The sequence below is a fragment of the Sceloporus occidentalis genome, unplaced genomic scaffold, assembly GCF_023333645.1.
Source record: "Sceloporus occidentalis isolate IW3139 unplaced genomic scaffold, rSceOcc1.0.p SCAF_90, whole genome shotgun sequence".
In the NCBI taxonomy this organism is placed as follows: Eukaryota; Metazoa; Chordata; class Lepidosauria; order Squamata; family Phrynosomatidae; genus Sceloporus; species Sceloporus occidentalis.
Window position 1 is genome coordinate 4,236,501 of NW_028317070.1, and position 24,727 is coordinate 4,261,227.

Here is a 24,727-nt window from a genome sequence, read left to right on the forward strand (position 1 = left end):
ATATAATGGCACCAACAGCACATTTTAAACATCCATGGAAAGACAGTGTCATAGACCCAAAAGCTTTCCATGACATATAAACATTTGTTCTCATTATGTCTCCAACCATCTTGATTTTGGCAGTTCTACCCAGAACTGGAGCCAGACTGATGCTATTTCTGGCTAGTAAACTTGTGCCCCTTTTTTTCCTGATAAAAAAAAATGTGTTTTTTTATATTATTTTCAAATGAACATAATGCTATTCTGTTCTGTTTGGTGACCTATTTCCCTCTGGAGACATATGTATTTTTTTATTTAACCCTTTAATGACAAGACTGTTTTTACTTGTAGTATACTTTGGGACAAAGGCTGTTTTAACATTTTTGCGGTGTTGCTGTTTAGCTGTAATTTTCTTCTGACTTCTGGCACCCACATACTTTATATATTGTTTTGTTTTTTTAGGACAAGCAGGACTTTATTTAGATAACATTATTTTTTACCATATAGTCTAATTTACTATAAAATATGGTGATTTTTTATTTTTAAAAAGGACTTTTTCTCACTTTTATTTGAAAAATCTTTTACTCAACTGAAAAAACTAATGAAAAAACCTGCTAAATAGATTCTAATATTTGTCCTGAGTTTAGAAATACTTAATGTTTTTCTTTATTTATTTATTTTTGCTGTTTTACATGTTATAGGGTAATAAGTACAAGTAGCTTATTGCTATTTAAATTTTTTTAAATATGGTCACACTACCCCCATGTCCTATTTGGGGCAACATTGAAGCTGGCCACTTCAATTTACCAAATCAAACCATATATGTTTGAAAACGGGACACCCCAGGATATTTCAAATGCCAGTATTTTAACTCATCCCATGCACTAATTCTATCATCAAACTTTACTTCAGATTCCATTTTACTTCAGGTATAAATTTACAGCTCCTGGTTTATGCCACTGTCAAACAACACCTCAATATGTATTCAGCAACATCTCCTCAACACAGTGATACCACATACATGGGTTTATTGGGTTGTTTGGGGAGTAATAGGTCACATTTGGTACATGCCCAATTCACTTTTTTAACTTTGAATATTGACATGTTGAAAATTCTACCCCATGTCCAATTTGGGACATCTTTGAAGCCGGCCATTTGAATTTACCCCATCAAACCATATATGTTTGAAAACACCCCAGGGTATTTCTAATGCTAGTATTTTATCTCTTTCCATGCATAATTCTAACACCAGCCTTTGTCAAACTTTATGGTAGTAAACTTATTGGTGTGTCAGTTGGCGCCGCCATCTTGTGAGTGGCAGCAATGTCACTCACTGATGACGTCAGGTGTTCGGGGTAGGGGGGTTATGTTGCTGAATCGAGGCATGTCAGCAATATCAATAACACTTAGGAAGTCATGTAGGGTCATTCGTGACCCCGCGAGAGCTGTACTAAGGTGGCTTATTCATATTATTGTTATTATTGCATACTCTACACGGATATATGTAAATTATATTACTTTAAAAACACAGACTTATACTAGTATATATTAATGTATTTAGACAATATACAGTATCTCACAAAAGTGGGTACACCCCTCACATTTTTGAAAATATTTTATTATTTCTTTTCATGTGACAACACTGAAGAAATGACACTCTGCTGCAATATAAAGTAGTGAGTGTACAGCCTGTGTAACAGTATAAATTTGCTGTCCCCTCAAATATAACTCAACACACAGCCATTAGTGTCTAAACCTTGGCAACAAAAGTGAGTACACCCTTAAGCAAATTTACACTGTTATACAGGCGGTACACTCACTACTTTACATTGTAGCAGAGTGTCATTTCTTCATATGAAAAGATATAATAAAATATTGACAACAATGTGAGGGGTGTACTCACTTTTGTGAGATATTGTACATATCATCCTGCATTGTTGCTGGCCCCAGAGTATAATGCATATTTTGAAAAATGTAGAACAGTTCAATAATAATTATAAGAAAACTCATGTATCGCTTACAGTGAAAGCACATTTATTTTTCAAATATGTATTCTTGCGTTCGCCAATATAGAAGAATGTCTCCCATTGAATCATATAATGGATTCTTGTTTTTGATGCCATTATGAAAAACTGAAATACTTGCAAATTCCACTTGTGAAAACTATTCAAGGGGATTATCCTGTGATAATCAGGTTACAGTTGTTTTACTAACAACTCTCTGTATGCTGTTGTCTTCTTAATCCAAGAACAAATTAAAACAAGAACTTCCTTAAACCTATCTCTTTTCATTTGTGCAGTGAAATTCTCTGAACCACCAACTCAAATGCTGTATCTCAATGGTTCATATCTAATTACACATCATGATCCACATTTCTCTTCCCTACTTAGTGCAAATAATGCGCATTTGTTTGACATGATCTGCCCTCTGTAAACCACACTAGCTTCCACAGATAATACTATTGATCAATGCCTAACTATATTAAGTTTTAATGTCCTTGTAGCTATATTCTATATAAAAAATTTTACATTTTATTTTTATTACACCTAAAAGGGATCTTACCACACAAGTTCCAGAACCATCCAAGCACTTCTGCGAGTTTCCATTGCATTTACAAGGTAGGCACTCTCCAGAAACTGAGTAGTAGAATCCCACCTGACACCTCTGTTGAAGAAAAGGAACACAATATTAGATAATGTTTCTTTTTCACATGAATGTGAGTTTAAGGATTTTGTCACATTTTGTCCTTTGCATAAAATTTGAAACAGAAAGAGAAAGACTTATAAGAACAACCCTCTACGAATTTGAACTGATACAGTTAAAAGTGCACCCATGACACGATCACACACATACGCTGAGATTTATGCACAAGCTGATTCTAATCAGACCTCCATTGACTTTATAGCTCCCTTGGCTAGTCAGGGAATATCAATAGATCTGCACAACTGGCCCATAATTCCCACAGTCTGGAAAAGCGAGACAGTGGAGTTGATCAGAAAAGCTCCTCAAAATTGAGACTGTCCCAGGAAAACAGAACTGCTGGGAGATATGCACTGCTTACTTTTAATTGCAGGAATGGAACTTTATAATGGTGAGGGAAGGATTAATAGATCTGTACCATCATGACATGTTCATGCCTAATTATAGTGCTGCAAAGTCTATAGGCCCTACATATGCTCAATATTATAGTCCAGTACTATTATCCCCGCTAGGACGCACTCAAAGCTCAAGACAAAAACCATTACCTCACAGATCATATACTCCCTCTACATGATGAGCAACAATGCAGTTTTCAATTTTCCCATGGACCGCATGGGTCACAGAGCCCTAAGGTCAGATTTGTTTTCTAAATTCACTGGATTCAATAAAATGTTATTGGCACAATACCCTAGTAGACTTCTTCAAAACAACACTGTAATGTTTCACTTTATTTAAATTAATGTTTCAAAAGAAAGAAGAAAAAATTAGTTAGTTACAATTGATACATTACAAGCAAAATTTACTATAGAAGCAAATAAGCTATAATGATCGCATGCTATGAAGCAATTTAATACACAAAACAATATATGAATACATATATATCTTGATTTAAAAAATGCAGCATATTAGCATGTGGTGGTAATATTTATATGTTTGATATTTACATCCATGCTGATATGCTATAAGTAAATGGCAGCTAATTTTCCATAAACAGTGAGCCAAAAATTCAATTTGGAAGCCATCTGTGTGAGGAATGGCACAGAGAAAGTGTGGAATGTGGTACTGAGGGCTTTATCTATAAGACAGCTTAGTGTATGGACAGATGTAATTCACACTTACACTATGAGAGAACACTTGGTGGTTAAGACTAAAATTGCTACGTGTGTTATTTAACAACTTGTATGGCCATATCTTTTTTTGTTACAGATATTACAGTGTGCCTGATAGTTACAATCCATTGGCTTTAATAACACTTAAGATATATAAATGGAACCTGGGGGAACAAGAAGTGAGTTGAGAAGAAAGGAAAATTGTAATATTGTTTTAATGACAGCACAGTTGAAGACAATACTTATTACATATTTAAAATCAAATGATTTAGTTCCAAGACAGCATAGACAAACTTTAAGAAGATTCTTAATACAAATGTAGTTTTTTTTTTTGACCAGTTAAGCGCAGTCTTTATAGTTTAAAGTGAACAAGACACACAACCTATTCCAATGTAAACTTGTTGAGAGTAAAAGCAGAATTGGCTGTTAGCCAGTGATGTATTTACCCTTATGAACATCAGCAGCAAAGGTAACGTTTAAGTAGCTTTACATCTTTTTCTATGTTGGTGGCATTAAAGGATTCAACTTTGATTCATATTTACAACTCTGCAATCCTTTATGAGTAAAATATGGCTTATCAACTACAGAAATATAAATATACTAGGGATGGAATGTAAATGATGTTATCAACAGAAAAATTAGATGTAGATTGTATCACCTGGAGTAACATAATAATCCCCAAAGGATTCGACTAACTATAAAAGTCCACAAGATATATAAAGAAATGGGTTTAACGGTAAAAAGAGTCTGATGCTACTTTGTGGATGACTTGTAGGGCCTCAACTAAAACAAGGTTTTGTAGACCTTATCTTCAGAAGCACATTAATACATACCATTGAAAGAAATACTACAATGAGATCAGGGACAATGGTACATTTTTACAATGTACAAATATATATGCGGATACAAAAAGTAGGTTCTCTTACCTACTGTTAAAAAAATATATAGCATGTATGGCAAAAAATTACAATAAGGTTTACTTATCTATCTCTGAAAACCACACATGGCGAGAATGATTTCCTTTGTTTAGCTCTTAGCAACTGTTGCCTTTTTTGGCCACAGTTACAAGACCCACAGATAAAAGGAGTCCTTAAGTGGATGTTTACCTATAAGATGAATGGGCGAACACAGTCGAATTTTCCAAGGTCGAAAGATAGCTAGAACAAGAGGTCTTGTTCTAAAGAACTGTAGGAAAGGCAATGATGTATTGGTAACACTAGTAAACACACTTGATAGGAGTGGTGCAGATACATAACATGGGAAATCAATGATCTGTTGGACAGGCACAGCTAGACAACTCCCCGTGAAGAAACTGACCCTGTGTTCAACATGGCAAACTTCCAGGTATGCACATGTGTGTATCCTGAGCAGAAAATCAAGGCTGTGGTTAACAGAGAATTAGCAGGCTGTATTAATAATATATACCGTATTTGCTCGATTATAAGATGAGGTTTTTTTCAGAGCAAATGCTCTGAAAAATACCCCTCGTCTTCTAATCGGGGTCGTCTTCTAATCAGACCTCAAATAGAGGTCTGATTATGAGACTAAGATCCAGATCCCCCGCACCGCTGCAGGGGACCTGGATCCTCCTGTCTCCCCCCCCATTTAACACCCCCCCACACACACTTACCGGTGCTTCCTGCTGTATTGCCGGGGCAGCGGGTTGACGTCTACGCGATCCGCGTAGACAACGTCCGCTGCAGCCGGAAGGAGGTGTGGCTAGCAGCGGGGGTTGTCTGCGTCCGTCGCGGATACCTTCCCCGACTGTCAGAGATCAGAGTTCCCCGCACCGGTGCGGGGAACTCTGATCTCTGACAGCCGGGGAAGGTATGCCCGACCGATGCAGACAAACCCCCGCTGCCAACTCCACCTCCTTCCGGCTGCAGCGGAAGGAGACGTCAACCCGCTGCCCCGGCAATACAGCAGGAAATTGGAAGCACCGGTAAGTGTGTACGTGTGTGTATTAAATGGGGGCATAGGGCATTTCTGGAATGCCTTATACCCCTATATGCCACTCTGGCACTTAGGGGGTTAAAAGGCATACCATGGGGCACAGTGGCATATAGAGGGTTAAAAGGCATATCATGGGCCACAGTGCCATATTGGTGTGGCAAGTCTGGGGGCAGATGTGCGTAACTGGGGGACAGGTTGGAAAATACAAGGAAATAAAAACAAAAAAAATATTTTTCTCAATCATGGCTTTTATTTAAAAAAATAGTTTACATGAATTAACATTTACTGGTAAAACTTTTTTCCTTTAGGGTCGTCTTATATTCAGGCTTTTTCTTTTTTTCCTAAGTTAATATTCAGATTTTGGGGGGTCGTCTTATAATCAGGGTCGTCTTATAATCGAGCAAATACGGTAATTATAAATGAAATATAATTCTCCATAATACATAAAAAAATATATAAATTTAGATTTAATAATATGCAGTTTATGTCCTAACCAAAGTCGTCACTGATAAAAATGGAGCATGCATCCGTGCATATGCAGCCGTTGGACACACTTACATCTTCAAGTGGTCGCTGGCTTTAATGTTCCAAGGCGGCCCTGTAATCACGGTAATACCCTGGCTGGGTATATATAAAGTGACCTATAGCCAACTATAGACATAACTGTGCTATCATTGAGTTGAATGTATATTTAGATTATTCACAACTGTATGGCTTTATACGATGCGAAAGAAGTGTGGGATTCTCATGATTGCAGAGCATGACCTAAGTTAAGCCCTATGCCTATGACTCTATATTACCCGTCTCTTATGTACAAAGTTTAATTACATTAAATGAGATTAAATAGATATTTTTAAAGCTCAACTCACAATACCTCAACCAACTCCTTTTGAAAATTTAATTATTTGTCTCATTGGGAACAAAATAAACCTCAAATCTCTGTAACAAGCCCAAATACTGGTCTCCCAAGTCTACAGATTTTTACGTTAGGTACTCCACCAATTCACTAGCTGCCAGTCTTAAAATAAGAATATACGTTTTACTGAGTTGTAAGGTTGTTTATTAGCACAGTAGCTTCAAAGTTCTAATCACTATAGATTTAGCACAAAATCATATAGACATCTGCTTATCAAAAGACCATGCCAACCTCAGGTGTTGAGGATTTAGAGGCAAGATTTTTTTTGTGGGTCTTTTTACTGTCTAACTTCTAAAACGTTTCATGCAAAGCTCACAATTTGGATAAAATCAGAAAACTATATGAAATATAGGATTTGTTAATTCTGCAATGTTAGACAAGTTTTTCATTAGCAACCATGGACCACATTTGGTTCTGACTAACCTTACCACATTAGTCACTTTTATTGTCTAAGAATTTCATATATTGGCTTAAGTACAAAAATAATGTTCTGGTAGACAACATATAACATCGATATGGCTCTCATGAAAATGGAAAACAATTGTCAACATGGAATTGTCATATGTGTGTCTTTAGTCAGTGGATACAACTAAATATTTACTGAATCAAAAGGAAAATTTGTGATAAAAACAAGTGACACTGTGTAGCATTATTCATTGTAGCCTTATAAAATATGCCTCATACAGCCTGACCTTGAAAACAGTTTGATGTCACAGCTGAATTTAGCAGGGTGGGTCTATTTAATAGAGGGGCGCCGAACACCCCAAGGGCAATAATGTAGACAGTTATCCATTTATTCTGTAAATTAATATGCCCAGTGTTATCCTAAATACATAATGTGTCATCTCCATAAACTGCTTAATATCTTCTACATTTGATCTGCTACATGTGGCTACTAATTGCTGTGTTGCATGAATGGAAATTCTACCATGTGGACAAGCCATAATGAACTGTCACACCCTCCATCTCTGTATTGGTGTGCAATCCAAACAGGAGGCTGCACATAAACCCTTCTCGTTTACTGAGTGATTGCTGTTGCGTACTCGGATTCCAGCATATGATTTTAATTAAGATCTCCATGAGAAACTAAAACACTTCAATATGAAACATATGTGGCTTAAATTTCCACGGATTTGAGCGTCTCTAAATTTAACTCTTAAATTTCCACAAAAAAAAAAGAGTGTGACTAATCTCAAGGGTTCATTTTCACAGCATAGGTAATATAACATATTTGCCCCATCTGACCTAAACACTTGCTTGCACCTCACATGGCAAACTTTCTCATGTTGAGTAGAAGTGTCTACAACGTAAAATAAACAATGTGCACAGCAGCTACAAGTAGATGATTAGACTGGTTCATGCTTCAAATGAAAGTAGGACTGATCTGAAAAGTTACCACCATAAGCTTTCTTTTAACAAATGTTTTATCACTGAATACAAATACTAACAAAAAAATGTTTTTAGTGAGTATCACTGATGTGACATATAAATTATTATTACAAATACTAAAAAAATGTTTTCTAATTAGTGGGTATCTAGGATATGGATTTGTATATTTACATAAATGCAAAAGGGGTTCAGTACAGGACAGCCTGAAGAACCTGGGAGCATCCCTATGCTGGGTCTGCTTAACTAGAAAGTCGGTAAATACGAATCTCAAACTGCTATATGAATTAGTTCATGAACATAATAAGAAATATTAGTTATATCTGTAAATAGTCAATCTAATAGATTTCAATTTTCTAGAGCAAATTATATTACTGCAACCTGTTGGAGTATTATTTAGAGACACCTTAGCACTAAATGCATTCATCTGTCCGAATTCCTGAGTTAAATCAAATTGGTTCAGATCATTGCTAGTCTTGTTTTTTTTGCATGACTAATTTAATGTTCTGTACAATACTTATTCACAGTTGGATAGCACACATAATTTTGACCTGCATACGCTAAGTCAGAGTATCTACAAACTATGAGCAGATGGTAGAACTCATAACAGTTCATGCTTGGAGAAACTGTAGTTTTTGTATGTTTTATACAAAACAACATTAGCCTCTATATAGCCATAAAGAAGTAATTTGAGTTCAAATACACAATAAACTCACGCTTCACAACAGGAAAGGGATGTTAAGGAAAACCCCCTCACAAGAATTGTACAAGGTTAACAAAAGGCCAAAATAAGGCTGAGGTATAGCTAAGCAGTAGTTTTCTAGAAGATATATTTAGGACTTGTTCATGGCTAGAGTGAAAATCTGGTATTTGAAACCACGTCTTATGCCCAGTGTAGGTCAATCTTTTACAGAGAATACAGCTATTCTAATAGTTTGTACATCAGCTTGATAATATGACACATGTTTTACACTACTTTGCCCTACTGTAACCAACAAGGGAGGAAGAGGCAACAAGTGTATACATCAGTATATATGGCAGCTGGTAAAATAGTGGGATATTATCTCATATGTTTATATCATGTGCTAGTTAAGAGAGCATTAGACAATAGTCCCCAAGTACTATAGTTATTGCATACTGGGGTCCATTCTGTATGAGTGGCAGTAAAGCACTCCTAATTAGGAAAGTGCAGAGCCAGAGCTGGCACTGACTGGTGGGAAGTATATCCTGTGGTGTGTTTACCTTTGGTGCTGTCCTAACCCACACCACCATGGTTGCTGCCCCCTTAGCACCATTGTCCTTCCTAGTAGGCTCCGGGATATGATGTCATCTTCCTGCACTCCACTTTTAAATGGAGCGTGATGGCTCAGCACAGCCCTCCTGCATGGAAAATAGCTGAAGGGCAGCAAAAGTGGAAAAATGCTTATGGGGAGATTTTGCAGGTTAGCCCTCAGATATCTTAGACTTGTACGGGAGTGGGGAATTGGGTGGAAATAGGCATGGCCAAACACCGCTTCTGCACCCCACAGAAAGAGCAGAGTGACCCAGTGACCTGAGAAAACTCACATGCAACATTTTTTTACTCTGTTTTAATAAAAGATACTGTCCCACCAAGGTTTAAACTGTAAGCTAAGTAAATGTTGCTTTTACCCCACTTACAACTGTTTGTGTTCATTCTGTGGACATTCCTAATTTGTTTGTTCAATACCAGTGGCACATTCCGGCCTAGGCCAACTAAGCCTATTGTGGCAGCTGTATTGAGCTGTGGTTTCACTAGGAACAGGACAGCATCGTGTGTAGGCCTCCAGGAGTGCCTCCCACACTACTATAAATCACTTAAAACTATATGTAATTTTGAATGTTTAACCCATTGCAGCAACTACATCAATGCAGCAAATGTGATTTTCATACCACAGAACAAGAAAAACATTGTCATGCTAGGAAGCACCAATCCTTGTGGCAATTTTACATGCCACCGTTCATTCATATGAAAGGAATATGGCTGGCTTTGAAATCTACTTATTAGTTTAGGAGAAATAATGTAATAAAAGTATTATTTTAAAAAGAAAAAAACATTAGGATATTATTTTAAAGAAAAAGTAAATATTCAGTGTAGCAGAACAGTGTGCCATTGACAAATGGTCTGTGGCTTCATTTTAGTACCTAAAAAGCATAATGTGAAAGTTTCACAGAATTACCCAGCATAGCTACACTGTATACTTCTATAGGTTCTTCTACACTAATCCTCTGCAACTATACACTCAGAAAGTCAAGAGAAAAATAACACTCCCCCAAACTCAAGGTTTCATGGTGACAAGTATGTGCAAATAGGATGATGTCAGCGTCTGTGGTTCTATTTTTGTGTCTAGAAATAACTTAGTCACTGGACACCTAGTAAGTTTAATTCATGCATTCTATTATTTTTGCTTAATATAGAAACCTTACTATGGAATTGTCACCAGTGAAGTTTTAGAGTCAGGGACATCTTTAAGGCTTTTGCAAAGGAACTAACACAGAGGGCTAAGGTGGCTTTAGGAGACCCTTTAGGGGGTGAGAACCACCATGAAGAACTTTGCCAGGATCTCTTCAACATTAAAGATGACCCCAGTTACAGCTTACAGAACTGATACACTTTTTAAAATTCAGATCGTTCAGCAGTTTAATATGTTAACTCTATTGTTGTGCAGCTCATTACAAAAATGCATAGAGTACAAAGGATATACATGAAGTTGAGCTTTGTTTGTGTGTCTTTAATTTGGTAGCTAAAAGTCTACAGCCACCCATGAGCTCTAGAATGGTTGAATACAAAACTCTTTGAGACTGCATCAGAAGACAACAGTATCCACTCTAAATTACCTAAAACCCATTCAATTCACTTGTCTAATGTTTAACCTGCAAATATCATGTCATTGACCTATGCTTGTTGAAACTAGCTGTATGTTAACTGTAGTCAAATGTGGACCTTAGAACCCCTAGGCACCCTATAGAGGTGCAACCACAAATTGACTGCCCCTGCTATACGTATCATTAACTATTTCTGTAGTGTTCCCAGTAGCAGATCCTTACCAATTTCAGATTAGAAAGATTAGGCTCCTTGTGCATTGTACTCTGTGAATCTGAACTCAATCCCTTGTTGCACTCCAACACCAGATTATGTCACCGTGCAAAACTAAACTCCAAGGACAGGTAACCCATACAATAGATTACTACTCTAATTCTGCTCAGTTAAACTAAACCTGTGAATTACACTTGGACTGTATATATATATACGGTATGACTACAGCATTAATGTTGGGAATATTTACCTGTGAGATAGGCACCAGTCTTGCAGGAATGGAGGCATGCTGTATGTCTATTACTCTGGACTCTAGTCTGCTGGGACTTGATGAAGTGCTGCCTTCAGATTCCAAAGCACTGCCTTCAAAGGCTACACTGCAATAACAGATATATGTCCAAAGTGATATTAACAGGCAAAAACATTGCCACTGAAACCCAGAAGCCATTCTTCAACTTGCATCCAAACGTGTTGCTCCCAGGTTAACAAATGCTGGTGCTCTGGTGTTCTCTGAAGCAGGCACACACACCCTCTTCACTCCACTGGTGCCTCTTACATTGAAACTCTGCTGTGATTTTACTTTCCAGATGTTTAGCTGAAGAGGGGCTGTCCACAGTCTAGTTGCTTTTCCTCTTCACACACACACACAAGCAGTCTCCTTCTCTGCTAATGCCAGTTGTTCTGATCCCCTCTGGGGACTACAGAAGGATATACTAAAAGAGGGCAGTGCTTTCAAAAAGCAGTCGGTGAAAAATACACCACTTGTCCCCTAGCCACCTTATCTTCTGCTTGTCTGGACACAGCCAGTGTACGGTTGTGTTCCAGGGTCTGCAATTACATTTACCTTAAGTATTAGTACCTCCCTCTATTTAAGGAAAGCGTGGTCTCAAACTGTTTTTATTGGAAAACATCATATGAACACTTACTGTACTGTACTACTACTGTACTTGACATGTAACATTAACTCTGAGATGTTTTCTTCCTGATAGCTAAGTGTCAGGTAACTAAACCTGTCAAATTGTCTGTCATTCACACATATCAGACATGAGTGTAAATGACATGGCATTTATGTTATCTAGTAGCATGGAAGCAAACTGACAGACTGAATGTCACATCTATGAAATGTGCAAGATATACACATTCTTTATTTATTTTGCAGGTTTTTTTAAATATTATTCTATGTCAATTTTTTTAGTTATTGGAGTTCAGATTGTACCGAGATTTGAGGTAACCTTTGATATATTATGGCATAATCCATATCGTGCCAAGAGGAGGAATTTTCTCAGACACTGCCGCAAGGTTTACGGCTATGAATAACCGAAAAAATGCATTTATTTATTCTGTAAAGTTGTTTTTTTTCCTTCTCATCAGACTTCATTATAGCACTGCTTGTTCAGTTCATAATTGTCTTGTAAGCTGATGAGTCCTTAAATGTTACTTTATCGGTCCAGGGATGCGAAGCATCATTTACAAAGAGTGTTCTGTATTACCCTTAAAGGAGTGCTTTGTGAAGCACCAGAAACAAGGCTGGTAGTGTACGAGGACGGAGTGAACTGCCTAAAGCTGACCAGCGCTTTCCACTGTAGGCCCATAAAACACATGGAATGTAACCTTTACGTCATTTTTCTGAGCTGAGTCATAATGGACTACTAAATAATATTTATAACATTAACTTTTTCGCTTGTGAGAACAATTTACAGGCCAGGGAAAGATAGGAAGAAGAATAAGATTGAAAAATGTTTTCAATGAAAAGGAAGTACACGCTCAGTATCCATGATGGTTTAGTTTGAAATAGTTACAGGTGGGGAAAGCTTTAGAACTTTTTTAATTGATCTATAATAAAAACAGTATTTCCAAGTAATTATAAACATAAGGGGCTAGATTCAATCTAAAATTTAGACTTTCGCTGAAAATGAAAATCACACGCTAAAATCATACTGCCAACTTACAAGGTACAAAAATGGATACCAGCTCCTTGGTTTTAGAAAACGGGCTTCAGGGAGATTGATGGGGGGTCTGGGGGGTTAATTCACAGAAGTATTTTTTTTAGTTCAAATTTGATGAAAACAAGGAGGAACCCGTATAAAACAAACAAAATTAAACTGATTAATTTCAATAGGAACTCTTTCTACATCGTGTTAGATCCCCAGAACCTTTCCCAAGACAGCATTGGAGGTGACTGGCGGTGAGAATACCACATGGGAGCAAGAAGCAATTGGTCTGTTTGGCTGAATGCATCTCCTACAAGCAAATGAGCTTAAATGCAGAGAAGTAAGAGATTGGAAATGAGAGGCTTCTACAGAATGCCCCATACATGTGCCATGGAGGAGGGACGTCTGTGTTGGATGTGTAAAGAACATGTTAATTTTGTAAAGGTAGTGTAAGAAGTACCTGTGGGTATTGAAAGAGAATGACACATTGTCTAACACCAAACCCTATTATTTCTATTCAAAAAGACACAGAATTTGAAGTATACTTAGATATCCTTCACTCCTCATATGAACAATAACATTTTCAGCATTCCTTGCTACTAGAAGTCATTAGCAATACCATCCTGTTTCTCATATTTACTGAACTACGCTATTGTTTTTCTTTAAAGCATAGGAAACCGCTGCTTAAAACCCCCAAAGAAAATTCATCTATTCATTTCCTGTCCTTTTCATGTCCTTTTAATGTACAATAAAATATATGATACAATTATAATTCCAAGTGGAATCCAGTTTTCATTGTGAAAACACTCCTGACATGCATTTGAGGGCCAGGGAATAGTATAAATAAAGACAATGTTTACTAGTTTAACATAATATTGTTAATTTTGTAGTCATCCAGTAAACAGTACAGACAAACCAACTACCCTTATAAGCATTTAGTGACCACCACTAGTGTATGGTTTTTCAAGGTTGATTTTCTATGCTGTGCTGCGGCTTGGTGAAGAGAATGTCACTGGTAGAAACACAAGGGGAAGAGTGATACTGGTGCACAAAATGGGGACATGTGGTGCAACTGCACAGCAAAAAGCACTGACTAGTGGTGTAAGACTGTATTCAACTCTGATCCAAGCAGTACCTCAGCATACCTGGGACCTCCACAGGTCTGTACCAGAGTCTCTGCTTCCTGAGTTGTCCGGTTTCTTTTTTCTCTGGACAGACAAGACATTACTCCGTGCTCAATCCCTATTGACTCCCTTCCCACTTCTCCTTTGCTCCCCACATATTAAAGACTACTACAACTACAATGTTTAGCTACAACATTCAGCTAAACTCACACCTTCACCACCAACCCTTCACTAGGTAACCAACCCTGGGAATTCACCAGGTATGCACATCATTGACTAGTAGCACCTGGGTATCCATAGACCCAGTAAGATCTAAGAATCAATTTATGCGATTGCTTGTAATCCTTGTTGAATGTATAAACATGGAACATCGTATCTTTTTTTTTAAATTATACTGTATAAAGTACATTTTGAACCAGAAAAAGGCACTGAATATATCAAAAAAAAAAAAGAAAATGTATTCATTCACAGATGGTGTTCTAGGGGCCCCGTAAAGAATAATCTCCTCACCTGGGGTCAGTCTTGAGGCTGGCCATCAGATTATATTTATATATATATTAAGACCGTACTGCAGACATGAAACAAGAAGACAGAAGAAAGAAGCCAAAGGAACAAAAAAGGCAAGAGAAGTGGAGCTGCAGTAAAGTAGACATGGAAGAGTGACTGAGAGTGTAAGAGAGGGTTAGCAAAAGTGAGAGGGCATGAGAGAGAGTGGCAGTATGAAAGCGTGTGAGTCTAAATGAGGATGTCTCCTGCGAGGGTCTCATACAAACCTCTAATGTATTTGTACATTGTGATATGGTCACCACTTATGGGCCTTCCTTCAAAATCCAATTAAGCTAAACACTCTTTATAGCAGAACTCCGCCGTTTATTATTAATTTTGTAGCTCTTCAAATTGAAGCACATATTTCTTATTCTTCTTATTGGTGCCCACAATTAAACTTATAACACCAAATCAGACCTAATCACAGAGCCTAACTGTATAGAGGCATAATCACATACTACAAATACGCATTGATGTCCATTGTCCATTGAGGTCCGGAAAGTCCGTTGTTTTCTAAACACACAGACTAACTTTGGCACACTTTTCCATGATGAGTTCATCATAGTTAAAGAAAAAAGCTAAATAAAAAAATAGACACAACAGAAATAATTTAATGTGAAACTAAATTATTTAAAATCATAATACATACAACTCCACTACCATTGGTTATAATCAGCGATGTATCTTTTTCTGCTATTTTAATTTTTACTCTCAGCATTCTCTGTGTGCATGGTTTTACGACCTACTCTTAAAACAGTTAATATGTTTATTACTGGTGTGCCAAATCAAAACATACATAGGACCTCTCTGGTTCTCAGGAGGTTCTCAGGAGGTTAATCAAGTAGTTCCCAGCCCACTCTTTCCATTCTCACGCAGATTGGCTAGTACCCAATAAAAGACTCAAACCAGGAACATCTCTGTAAAACATGGCCTGGTTTGTATTGAGTTCAATAGCTATGTTGTATCTATAAAAAAGTTCAGTAAAAAATGAATATTAATGGTTTCCAATTCCTCAGATTACTGAAGGTACGTGTGTGTACAAAATTAATGATGCCCGCTGTTATGCAGTCAATGGTAAATCATTGACTACTTTCATTAGAAAACATTGCTTAGCTTTGTTTCTTTTATTAATCTCACTTGCAATCAGTCTTTACTTGAACATATTATCAAGATGTAAGCTCAGCCACTTTCCGATGAAACCATGATTCTTACTGCTCTTGTCAATTTCTTAATATTAAAATATCTGGTTCATGCCTAAAACGATGAAATTATTATTTTTGTCTGATGTTTTCTCTACTAAAACTGAAATAGGAAAATCTGAGGTGTGTAAAGTAAGACGAGAAAAAATGAATTTATAATCTGCCTCCCGGAATTCCTGGAGGCTTTTCAAAACCTCTGTGATAGGATCCGTGCCTATTTAGAGAAATAGATTGCAGACTCTCTGCAGAGGAGGCTGATAAACTTAAGGGCCCAATAGTGCATGAAAAGGTTATGAGGGCACTTAAATTGTTGGCCAATAAGGCTACATGGACAGATAGTTTCTTCCTATTACAAAGCATATAAGGAATTAGGAATAATTAGTACCCTGGTTCTGTAAAACCTTTAATGTACTGCAAGATGGTGCCATGTTACCCTCTTCTGCGTTAGAAGCTAAAATTACCATTCTACCAAGAGGAAAAATCCAAACCTCTTCTGGGAGTTAAAGCACAATTTCTCTCTTAAGTGTAGACCTGATAAACTTTTATTTTCGCTTGTGTACTTCAAATATCAAATATCTGGGGATGTAGACCTTAATCAGCTTTATTCGCTAAATTCCAAACCCCTGTTGGGTAAGCCTGATAGAGATTTGCATTCTTGGGAGCTCCCACATTTCACTTTATTGGGAAGGGTAAGCATTCTTAAAATTAATGTCTTCCTTAGGACACTTTATCGCCTGCAAGTGATTCCAATACGTATCCCGTAGGCAGGGCCGGCCTTCGGGGTGTGTGAGCTGTGCGGCCCCACAGGGTGCCATGGCAGCAGGGGCGCCATGCGGCACAGACAGGGTGTTTATGGTACACAAATGGCACAGGGCAGGCTGTTTGAGGACTAAGATGTCTTATGCTGGACTGTTTGGGGTCAAAAAAGCCTCACCCTGGGCTATTTAATGTATTTAAGGTACATTATTACACGATTGTTACAAGATTTTTTCCCTTTCTTTTTTGTTGAGGGGGGGTGCCAGAGAAGTAGTCCGCACAGGGCGCCTGAACATCTAAGGCAGGACCTGCCCGTAGGAAATCTTTATCAAAGTTGAATCCTATAAGCACTGAGCCTACACAATTCAGTAATTTGTTCCCAAAAGGCAATATTAGGATTAAGGACATTCTAGGGGATTGGGGTCCTGAAATGTTTGACTTCTATAATTAGTGTAAGGGTACCTAACCAGGTAGAGAACTTTGCCAACAACCAAATTAAACACTTCATGTTGAAACTCTGAAGGTTATGGGACATGTCTTGTTGAACAGTTTGTTTAAATGGAGAATAGATAATCCCATTTGATTTCTGCTTCTTAATATAGAAAATGTTAGGAGAAGGATATATATGTTACACTTACTAGGGAACAGGGACACAAGGTCTTTATCCTCATGCATAAGGGCGCTATTTCTTGAAATGTTGTTTCAAGATTGTATAAGACTCCAGTGGGGCTTTGTCAGATTTATAATTACCTCAGAAAAAGTTGTGCTGCCAGTTGGGTAGAGGCACTTTCTGTTTCTATTTGTAGGATTATTTAAGGCAATAACTGCTCCAGATCCAGTTCAGGTTTTGCTAAACCACACTACCACTTCTCTTTCCAAATACTGGACTTATTCATGTTAAACACGGCAAAAGCAACCATTCCTACTGGAAACAGCAGACCACAACTAAAATTAGCACATGGTTGTGTAACATGGAAAAGCTGTGCAACTCTGGATAGCAGATGTTGCTTTATCATGACTGATATCACTAATTTATAGCTACGTGGCTTCCATCATCAGATCTTTTTAAAAGGTCTCTTAGGGGGGATTAAATATTTAGGTAACTGGGAACTCTGCAAAAACATGTTTGGTTATTCTTGAGGGAGACAGATATATCTACAAAATGTTTAATATGCGTCATAAAGTGTTGTACAGATGAGAACCATGCCCTTTTAGCCTGCCACCAGGGCCAGACTGGGAATAAAAATGACCCCATGAAATAATTGGGGATTAATCTAGCCTTGGTGCAGTATGTTACAGGGTCACCGTACCCAAGGCTGGGTACCCCTGTTTGAGGGCTGAGGAATCACCAGTCAGTCCCTCATACGGATAGCACTCAGCTATCCACGGATCATCCAGACCACCATTCGTAGTAAACCAAGAAGAACTCTCTTTATTACAAACACACAGAACTTTATACAATCTCAATGCAATGTGTACCGAACCCAACCCCCAATCCCATCAGCCACATCCCATCACAAATCCCATCAGTATACAGGGGATGTATCAGGTGAGGGGATTACAGAATACAATGGGTTCCCCCACCTGTGTTATCCCCCCTGTAGTGCGGGTGCCGTCTGGGCAGACAGGGCTGTGCTGGCTGATTAAGAGCCCCAGCCAGATTATAGGATCGTCTCTTTGAAGGCTGGGGCTGAATCCACATCAGTCTCTGGGCCGGTTACACAATAAACACAATATAATATATTACCGGGTCACAGTATACAGAACCGGACACAAAAGTGCTCCGTGACCCGGCTAAACTTCATATGACACATGAGCCAGCTAGCCTGGCCCTGTCACAGATCTCCCCCTTGACCAACGGTCCGGCAGACCAGGCAGATCCACACGGGTCTGCTGCAGGCTGTCCGAGTGGACAAAGTTCACAGGTGCAGGCCTTAGTTCATGGCGCCCTTTGTCAGAAGCATCCAGAGAAGGTGGGCCAGGGCCCTGGTTGCCCAAAAGGATAGTCAGTAGTCCTCTTTGAATTGGAGGACGGTCCCAGCTCAGCCGGGGGCACATGGCTATCCCCCTCACCGGGGTAACAGGGGCACGTGGAGACTCTTGCTCCCTAGTCTTGGGAACTGAGTCTGGGGCAGCTGCCAGGCCAGGGCGGCCGCATGGAAGGAAAGCCCTGCTGATCGGGCCGGGGGCACTCGGGGAACCAGGGAAACACGTAGAGGTAGTAAGCGAGGCCTCTACCGGGACACTGGAGTGACCCAGGGGACACCCCGGGACAGGAACAGGTGCCCTTACAGGGTTATTGGGCGAGCCAAGCAGCCCTGCGGGGTACTCAGGGGAATACTCCGGGGCAGGGACAGGTGCCAATACTGGACCACCGGGAGGGTTAAGCAGACCCTCGATCTTCCTCTCTGGGACAGGTGCCTCTGCCTGGGCACGGGGAGAGTCAGAGGAACACTCTGGGACAGTGACCTGGGCTTCTACCAGGACACTTGGGGAACCAGGGATAGGAACCAGGGCCTGCGCCAGGCTACTGAAAGGACCCAGGGAACTCGGCAGCCCCTCTGGCGCCCTCGCTAGGTCGGGGAACGGTGCCTCTACCGGGTCACCGGGGACTTCATAGGGAACCTCTGGGGCAGTGACCCGGGTTTCTTCCAGGACACTCGGGAAATCAGGGGGACAGTCTGGGGCACTGGCTTCTACGGGCATAGCTAGGGGTTTGGTGAGGGGAATTGTGCCACTTACTCGGGCGGTGGGGACAGTCATCTCTTCTGCCGGGGTAGAGCAGCCAGGGTTGTTGGTGGGGACTTGGGTCGGAGCTTTTGGCTACCTCCTCCGCTTCTTCTTGCTGGCGAGGACCTCGGTTCTTCTCGCCAGGGCAGGGGCCGCGGAGTAGGTGAAGAGGACCTCTGTCCCACTCCTGCAAGTTGTAGTATCATGCGCCCAGTCTCCTTGTAACTCCTGGAGCTCCACTCTCTGCAGCAATTCTTTATAGTCCCTCTCGAGCTGCCATTCCTCTTGGACCAGGCAATCCATAACAGCCTCCAGCTCGGGGGGAATAGCATAAACCAGGACTTCTGCACGGTTGTCCCAGATTGTATCCCTGCGGTACTGGCAGGGGCTTCCGAAGGACGAGTCAAATTGGAAGGCATCATATATCAGTCCTGGGTCGACGGGGCTATACAGCATCAGAGGGTCGCTGTGGTCTTCACCTGCTAACTGCTGGGAGAATCCCTGGTAGCGGCTCTGGAGGTCGAGCTCTGCATATATGAGACCCCTCAATTCTTCTTCCCACTCCGGCAACGGGTTCTCCCCCAGGAGTGGAACTCGTATATCCCACATTGTCCAGTACTGTGCCCAGTATGATTCGAAGTGGGGATGGGAGAAATCATCCCTCCAGTCTGCAGGCGCAGACTCTAACTGCCATTGCTGGTGTTCCAGCTCACACACCTCGGCTGTAACCCGGTGTGTCTCACCCTCTGGTTCTCGGAAGGGTTGGATATCCTGGTATGATATTTTGGTGTTCTGTTCCCCTAGTCTGGGAGATACAGACCCACTCTGGCTCAGTTCCTGGTGACACATTTTAATCACCGCCGTCACTTGCTCCGATGTAGCCCCTCCTGGGTACAGGGATAGGTGCCATAGAATGTTCTTTTGTAGAGCACTCAGTCCGAGGCTCTCCTCTGGGGCATCCTGGTGCCGGTCCATCTCTCTGCAGTCCGCAATCAGAGTAGCCTTTCCTTTGCTACAAACCTCCAGGAGCTCTCTTGGTGTCTCTCGTCTGCAATCCCAGTTGGTGGTTTGGATTTCACCCAAATCGTGGGATTCTTCCCACCGCTGCCAACCAATGTTACAGGGTCACCGTACCCAAGGCTGGGTACCCCTGTTTGAGGGCTGAGGAATCACCAGTCAGTCCCTCATACGGATCGCACTCAGCTATCTACGGATCATCCAGACCACCATTCGTAGCAAACCAAGAAGAACTCTCTTTATTACAAACACACAGAACTTTATACAATCTCAATGCAATGTGTACCGAACCCAACCCCCAATCCCATCAGCCACATCCCATCACAAATCCCATCAGTATACAGGGGATGTATCAGGTGAGGGGATTACAGAATACAATGGGTTCCCCCACCTGTGTTATCCCCCCTGTAGTGCGGGTGCCGTCTGGGCAGACAGGGCTGTGCTGGCTGATTAAGAGCCCCAGCCAGATTATAGGATCGTCTCTTTGAAGGCTGGGGCTGAATCCACATCAGTCTCTGGGCCGGTTACACAATAAACACAATATAATATATTACCGGGTCACAGTATACAGAACCGGACACAAAAGTGCTCCGTGACCCGGCTAAACTTCATATGACACATGAGCCAGCTAGCCTGGCCCTGTCACACAGTATTAATCTAAATTTTATTAAAGACAGGAGGCGAGTATTTTGCATTAAACCTTCTTTACTGTTAACCTCCAGCAGCAAAACAGTTAACAGAGAAACAATAAAAACAACCAACAGGAACACAGAAACAGTCTATAAAAGTCTGCACATCCAGAAACTCCTCCTCTTTCTTTGCGAAGAAGCTGAAACGACAGCAACAACATCCCAGCAGGAAAACTCAGGAACACAGGAACAGAGCAGAAAAGGACCACCGTGGCACCAACACCTCAACCAACTGGAGGACGACCTGAAAAGACAGAGAACGTGACAGTACCATGCAAATATATGCCGAGCAGGACACAAAGTCAACAGGCACAGGAACATAAACAACAGCCCACCACCAACCCCCCAATCATTCGAGACCGAAGTCAAGTAAGAAGGGAGGGAAAGAACAAAGAGAAGGGTGGGAAAATACTCGCCTCCTTCGTATTTTGCAGTTTTAACGCCCCTAAACCAACGCCAAGGCAGCGTGAGCCGGGGCCCGGAAATAAAAGGTCCGGAAAGTAGATTCCCTGGACCAATCCGCCGCTGACAAAAGGTCCGAGAGGGAGCAGCCAGCCGACAACGCCGGGGAGGCGGCCGCGCCACGAACTGAATGCGCCCCAAAGGAGCCTTCAATGCCAGCCAAAAGGAGTATCCAACGAATCCACATAGAAAGCGTGGGAACAGAGACATGGCGAAAGGGACACACGTAGGAAATGAAGAGCGGACCCGACAGGGAAGACCGGAACTGAGCCGACCTGGCTAGATAAGATTGGACACAACGAGCCACACAAAGGCGTGGCCGATCGGGGAAATAAGGATAAGACACCGATGTAGAGTTGGATTTTGTCCTAAGGAAAACGGAAACCGAAACACCCTCGGGGGAAAACAAAAAAGAGGATACATCAAAAGCACGAACATCAGACACCCGACGAAAAGAAACAAGGCACAAAAGAAGAGCAGTCTTGGCCGAAAGCTGACGGAAAGACAACCCATCCTCCAAAAAACGGAGTACCAGGGAGACATCCCAAAAGGATTCATAACGAGCCTTCGGGGGTCTGGAGAGCCGAACACCCTGTTACCTCGCCGGCGGATCCGCGGTGTCCTCGTGCAGGGGAACCGAGACGCAGCTCGCGCCGGCAGCTCCCGGCTGCGGGACGCGCGCCCCCGTGTGGATCGAGTGATCTAGACGGGACGCGCGCCGAGACATCATGCGCGAACGGCTATCTCATGAATATTCATTAGGGGAATTAAAGGGACCTTTTATCTTTTTTCCTCCTCCCCCTTAATTAGGTGGGTAGGAGGATCTAGGGATGGAGGGATATTTAAACCCTCAGTTTAGAGCTATACCTTGCCTGTGATAGAGCCTTTATTGCCTACACTAGCGTTCCTGTACCTGATTTGACTTATTGTTGCCTGAACTCTGCTTGTACCTGACCACCCGTTGTTTGCCGCCTGCCTTTACCGTAACTCAGCTTGTACCTGACTATCCGTTGTTTGCTGCCTGCCCTGACCTCTGCTCGTGACCCCGACTATCCGTGTTTGCTGCCAGTCCTGATCTCTGCTCGTGACCCCGACTATCCGATTGTCTGCTCCTATACCATCTGCTCCTGCATTACTCGTCATCACCGCTTGGGGCGCCTTTCCTTGTACTGCAGCGAGGATCCACAGCCTGAACCACCGTTAGTGACAGTATCACAGGCCCTACTATGGATCCCGCAGACTTGGTAAGGATGTCCACCAGACAAGACAGACAGGATCAAGTTCTTGCGGCTCACGCTTCCCAACTCCAATCCTTGGAACGGAAATTGGACGACGTGGCGGACCTGCTAAGATCGATGGCTACGAATCTGTCCCCAACTATGCAGCAAGGGGCATCCTCTGATTCTTCACCTCCTGTGTCGGGGCAAAGTACCTTGGCCAAAGCACCCAAGATGCCACTACCGGACAAGTTTTCTGGTGATCCTCAAGAGTGTCGCGGCTTCCTGAACCAGTGTGCGTTACACTTCCGGGCCCATCCTCAAACCTTCTCCTCTCATTGCAACCGAGTGACTTTTATTATAAACTTATTAAAAGGAGAAGCGTTGGCATGGGCATCACCATTGCTAGAACAGAACTCGCCTATTTTGGAAGATGCAGACGCCTTTATTACCTCTTTTCGTGCTGTCTTTGACGCTCCTGGGAGGCGTGAATCTGCAGAATCCAATTTAATGGAAGTCCAACAGGGAAGAAGATCTGTGGCTCAATACGCCGTTGAATTCCGCACATTAGCATACGAGACAGACTGGAATGTCAGTGCTCTGACAGCGGCCTTTCGCAGGGGTTTGAATGAACCCATTAAAGATGCTCTCACCTACCGTGACTTACCTCATGACCTAGAAAATTTGATCACCCTGTGTTTACGTTTAGAAGCCAGAGGTCAGGAAAGAAAGTTCGAACCCGACCGAGAACGCGATAGAAGGCCATGGACACGACATCCCACTCCTGCTCCGGCTGAACCTGCTGCCGCCGTGGCTGAACCTATGGAAATAGGTCCGGTGCGCCATCTATCTGCTGAAGAGAAGCAACGCCGCAGAACTTTGGGACTATGCTTATATTGCGGTCAAAAAGGACACTTGATTTATGCTTGCCCTAGGAAACCGGGAAACGCCAGAACTTAGTGGAGGTTGGAGGTGCTTCACTAAGTGCTACTGTTGCTACACCTCCTCAGTCGCAGAGACTTTTGGTTCCCATCCAGCTGCAGTGGACAGGCCACCAAGTGGCCACCCAAGCTTTCATTGATTCGGGGGCGGCTGAAAATTTTATTGACAAATCATGGGCCTTGGAACACAGAATTCCTTTACAACCTAGGATCCAGAAAACCTCAATTGCCGCATTAGATGGTTCGCCTCTGGGAACTGGGATCGTGTCCTTTCAAACCGAGGTTATTGGGGCCGTCATTGGAATACTTCATTCGGAAGAAATACAATTTAATGTACTATCCAGTCCTCATATCCCTGTCATTCTAGGAATGTCATGGCTCCGACAACATAATCCCAGCATAGACTGGAGAGAGGGACAGATTCTGGCTTGGAGTAAAGAATGTTTAAAGAACTGTTGCAGCCCTCCTACCAAGTTGAGTTTAATGCTCGAAGTACTGGCTCAGGATCCTCGTCACCTGGTACCTCCTCAATATTGGGAGTATTTGGAGGTGTTTTCTAAAAGAAAAGCGGAAACCTTACCTCCCCATCGGGCGTACGATTGTACAATAAAATTGTTACCCAGCACCAACCCACCCAAAGGGCACACATATCCATTGTCCCAACCAGAAAATCAAGCCTTGGCCCAGTATATCGAAGAAAGTTTAAAGAAAGGTTTCATCAGACCTTCTGCGTCTCCGGCAGGAGCAGGTTTCTTTTTCATTGCCAAAAAAGACGGTTCTTTGCGTCCATGCATTGATTATAGGGGTCTGAATAAAATAACCATCAAAAACAAATACCCGCTACCCCTCATAACTGAACTTTATGATCAACTAAAAGACGCTACTGTCTTTACCAAGCTTGATCTACGGGGGGCCTATAACCTGATTAGAATTCAAGAAGGGGATGAATGGAAGACGGCTTTCAATACGAGATATGGACATTATGAGTATCTTGTGATGCCGTTTGGGCTATGTAAT

The 24,727-nt window shown here is 41.5% G+C and overlaps 1 protein-coding gene across 1 annotated transcript in view; it reads right to left on the bottom strand.

Moving 5' to 3' along the window:
• The window catches only part of LOC149284632 (laminin subunit alpha-4-like), a 55,533-nt gene extending 41,279 nt beyond the window's left edge, over window positions 1–14,254 (bottom strand). The window contains exons 1-3 of the mRNA XM_089496473.1: window positions 14,175–14,254; window positions 11,349–11,475; window positions 2,542–2,643 (exon numbers count right to left, since the gene is read on the bottom strand). Of these exons, the coding sequence (XP_089352599.1) occupies window positions 2,542–2,643; window positions 11,349–11,475; window positions 14,175–14,254 (309 nt within the window). The remainder of the gene's footprint in view (window positions 1–2,541; window positions 2,644–11,348; window positions 11,476–14,174) is intronic.
• Between the last annotated feature and the right edge of the window lie 10,473 nt (window positions 14,255–24,727).